We start from the raw sequence: 4,447 nt of genomic DNA on the forward strand, positions 1-4,447 counted from the left end.
TTCCAAGAGCTGCAGATCCCACTGACGAGCTTTAAAATAATTTCTTCCGTGGTTTCAAAGTCTTTGTTTTTATTCTGTGATCCTCACTGAGACAGATTGCCGCTGCCGGCAGGGAGACTTCAACCTGCTTAAGGCTTGCAGAAGGGCTTCTCGCTCTGCAGTCCCTGCCTGTGCACCGTCACCGGCTGCGGAGCTCTGGGGAGATTGACACCTCCGAAATGCCCGAGTGCATTGCTCGAATGGCACCAGCCGCCAGCTGCCGAGAAGTGAGATACATGAGTGCCAAAATCTATATCGGGTGTATATGCGAGGTGTGTGGTCTCTCAGATATTTGGGATGCAAAATGCCACTCGCTGCCATGCAAGGATTCACGTCGATAAAATAAGAAAGGTATTTTTTGTTAATCCTTAGCAAGTGCACTGTCATGTGCTAATTGGTCACAGGAAGCAAGATGTAAGATGTTGGTGTTTCTTGTCAGTAACCCAATTTAATACCTAAAAGACCCAAAGTCAGACTATGTGCTCAAATGCTCTTTGCTTACACGTGCCTTTCCCCAGCGAAGCGGCGGATTTCCCTGATATCATTTGAAAATGGTCACTGTTGTGAGGAATGAATAAAACTAAAACACGCGGGCTGTGATGTCTCCTGTTACTGGTGGGGAAATGAAACGAGCTTCACCCAAAGTTTTGACAACGTCTCTAATGAACTGTGAAAACTCTGTTGTTAGAAATGGATATATAATGTGTGCGCTTTGAATAAAACCAATAAAATCAAATTCCTTCTTTGTAATTTGTTTCTTTATTATTATACTGATGTGACAAAGCTGTTTAGTTTTAAGATAAATTTAAGATAAATAGTATTTAGTTACTGGGAGGTCTTTGGTTTAGAATATTGATATTTATTTACATACTCTGAGGAAGAAATTCCCCACCAACTGATTTAGCTCGGAGAGCTGCACTGTCGCGCTATGGCGCAGAGCTGTGCAGCCGCGGGGGTTTGAGGATCCCTGACTGACGAAGAGGCAAAAATACTCCGAAAAGAGGAGGATGGCTTTGAAACACTCGTAGTTTCTAGATCAGCGCTTGTTTAGCCACAATTTCTTGTTAACTTCTGGGCATCCCGCAGACCTGCGAGTGCCTTTCGTGAGCCTTGCTGTGCAACGCTAATAATAATAAATAACAATAGTGAATAAACGGCTTCCGCTTTCTTTTCCAGCGAGTGCTGACTTCAGAGACGGTCTCACGTGAAATCCTGGCTCCGCCGATGCCATGAAGAGGTCTGCTTCCCTCGGGGCTCCCAGGCCGTGCCTTTGCCTCCGGCCCCGCTTGGTTTTGTTCAGCTGCCTGGGTTGGTACCCGGGCTGTGGCACTCTCCTAGGCTTTGCTTCGCCTTGCAGGTACTGGGGATTTCTTTCATTACAAAAGCACCTTTTATTTTGGGTGGGTTTGTTTTTTTTTTTTTTTTTGGACGGGATTCCCAGCATTTCTGAAATCATCCCGAATCTGTGATGAACACCCCTTGACCTCCACCTCCTGCCCCATCTCAGCAGCATCCCCAACTCGCTGCTCTCTGCAGAGCCGGGCAGGGGAGCCCAGTGATGCTGAGGATCCCCGACCCCCCTTCACATAGCCCCCTAAACCCACAGCAGCCACTGGCACCCACTCCGTGCTCCTACATCTCTCCAGCTCTTCTCCACTTGCGTGTGTGCTGCTGGTGCAGCGAGTGCAGGATGTTGAGGGCCACGGGGAGGGGATGCACGGTCTCCCTGAGCGAGCTGGAACTTCACGGGAAATTTATGCAGCAAGGATTTAATGACAGGCGCTGGATTTGGGCCAGGAAACTCAGCCTAAGGCACCTTCTGTTGTGAAGGCGCCTTCTGTTGTGAAGAGCATCGTCGGCTCTGCTCGGAACAAAAGTAGCCAGAGCGCAGGATTTGGGTCTCTTCCAGGTGATGGCATCCCTGGAGCTGTGCTGCTCCGTGACGTTACGGATCGAGCAGCTGCCCAAAATACGGCTCCCTCGGCTGTGCCGGCTTCTCCTCGGGGTCCATTTGGTGCCTGCAAGGTCGTACCCCAATGCGGGACGGTGCCGCTCCGGCAAACTAACCACGTTTCCCTGTTTGCTGCGAGGTTGGGCTCGTGGCTGACAGCCACCAGGTTAAATATTCCCCTGGAGTGTTTGGGGTTTTTTTGCTTTAAGGCTGATTGTGGTTTGAAGTATTTGGATAATCCGTCGTGGAACAGCCTTCTCCTTGCAGGTAACTTCCCTGCGTCGAGACCAATTTAACTTAAGTTAAAGTCCCAACCCAGTCCACGGCATGTGGGAAACGCCATCCCTGGGAGACCCTCCGACGGTGCTCCGTGGCCACAGGAAATTAAAAAGCAAAAACTGGAGGCTGAGAGAGCAGAGTAGGAAAGATGCCTGCAGCATGCTACATGGTTGGGATTGCTGCTCGAGTCCTGCGAGGCTGGAGATCACATCTTCACAGGACTGTCTCTGAAACAGGGCCAGCGAATAATCCTTTTCTTTCCCCAAAATGGGAGCTCAGGTCCAGTAAACTGCAAAAATCCTATTGAAAGGGGCAGCGTCAGCATCGGATGTGCTCCGGGGCCTGGGGATGGGGTCCCACGGGCAGCTCTGCAGGAACGTGTTGGAAAACAAACGTCTTGGTCTTGGTTTGTGAGTTATGGCTCCATCCGACCGCGCCGGGATTCCTCCTGCCCTTCCTCCTCCTCCCGGCTGCCCAGACGGGCGGCCGAGGCACGGTGATGGGGTGGCTGAAGAAGAGCAGACCCTAAAAGGCTAACGAGGACGTGTCCTCCCCCAGCTGCTTCTCGAGGCTGGAAGGACAGACGGACATGGTTACTTTTCAGATGCTTCCCCGTTTTCTCTGACACATCCCTGGCTCCAGGGGCTGGAGGGATCACAGCATCCCCTGGGACGTGTCCGGGCTGCGGTGCCGGTGGCCACTGGCTCTACATTGGCCCCACATGGAGCCCTGGGGATTCAGCACAGCGAAACCACAGTAGGATCCCGTTGGACTGGAGATTTCTCTTGGTTTATGTCCCCCACGTGGCTTGGCCCTGGGTCAGGGACGCTTGCAGCATCCCTGGTTTTCGGCGATGAGCACAATTTCTGGGTTTGCCCCTGTGCCTGCTCCAGCCCTGCCTTCGCGCTCAGCCTCGCAGCCTGCCAGGTCCTCGGCCCCGCTCTGCCTTTTCCTCATCCCCGAATGCTTTTCAGTCATGCAAAACACAATTTTGAAAGCCTCGCGCTTTCTGCAGCTTCTTAGAGGTGTGTGCATCTCCTCTGGCCTTTTCAGCCTCAGGTTAATGAAGGGATTACCAATTAACTGAAGCTAATGAGTTGTTCTGCATGAGCTAGTTTCAGTTCTTCACAGTTGTTTGCTCCAAGAAACAAATATTTGTGGCTTACTGAAAGCTGCACCTCGGGATTAGCCAAACATGTGTGTGTCCTGGAACAAGTGCTCGCAGAGCGTCCAGACTAGCAAGCACACAGATGCTGACTAATTGAAATAAATTGGCAATTGTTAATACTCTTTCTCCTAAAGAACCAAGGCAAGAAGCAAACATGGATGTGAGTTATCCCGCTGACATCAAAGGCCGTGTTTACGTAAGCGCTGCTTGTGCTGGAGATCTGTTGCAGAGTTGGACCCTTTGGTGAGGAACTGACAACTCGTTTGCAAATGAACTTTGGCAAGAGTCCAGGCACGGCTGCCAGCAGTCCTCTGGTTAGAGCCAGGCCAGCCCGCGCAGGCTGCGGGGCTGCTGGAACCCCGGGAAGGGTCCCCAGAAAGAGCAGAGGTCTGTGCTTGGGCTCCTGCACCCTTTCCAGACCGGTGCTGGGTGCACAAAGGAGGATTGCCCCCCCTAAAGCTCAAACGCACACCTCATCGTAGGAGCGCTCGGCATTTTTTTGCTTTTAGACGCTAGTGCCAGGGTGACCCGACAGCGCGGTGCTCCTCTGCGGGGCCGGCAGCGTTTCACCGCCTGCTCCTCCCGCCTTGGCACGGGGACGGGCCGTTCCCCCGGGATGCTGGGAGGGATGGGGCCCGGCGCCCGCCCAGCATCATCCCGGCTCATCTCCTCCCCCAGGCAGGAGCGGCTGTATGCACCGCTCAGCAGCGCAAAACCAGTAAGTTAAGAATAATCAGCATCTGCTTGTTATACTGCTAATGCAGAAATTTTGTTTATCCAGGACTTGGCCCCGGCACTTGCCTGTGTGGTTTCTTCCTCTGGAAAGTGACCTCGTAAGGTGGTGACATCAAACAGCAAGTTCCACCCTCCCACCCACACCGAGGGTCACTTGGGGAAGCTAAGGAGCACCCGGCTGTTCCACGGAGCGATCAGGGAAGCGGCACGTGGAGCATCCAGACCGTTCCCAGAATGGACTTGTCACCTCCAGTTTTCTTACCAGATCCCTCTAG

At 52.6% G+C, this 4,447-nt stretch overlaps 1 protein-coding gene across 1 annotated transcript in view; it reads left to right on the forward strand.

Annotated features, from left to right (window-relative positions):
- Positions 1-218: 218 nt before the first annotated feature.
- CATSPER3 (cation channel, sperm associated 3) overlaps positions 219-4,447 on the forward strand; it is a 13,015-nt gene continuing 8,786 nt past the window's right edge. The window contains exon 1 of the mRNA XM_009586921.1: positions 219-311. Within this exon, the coding sequence (XP_009585216.1) occupies positions 219-311 (93 nt within the window). The remainder of the gene's footprint in view (positions 312-4,447) is intronic.

The sequence above is a fragment of the Fulmarus glacialis genome, unplaced genomic scaffold (assembly GCF_000690835.1).
Source record: "Fulmarus glacialis isolate BGI_N327 unplaced genomic scaffold, ASM69083v1 scaffold5951, whole genome shotgun sequence".
Lineage (NCBI taxonomy): Eukaryota > Metazoa > Chordata > Aves > Procellariiformes > Procellariidae > Fulmarus > Fulmarus glacialis.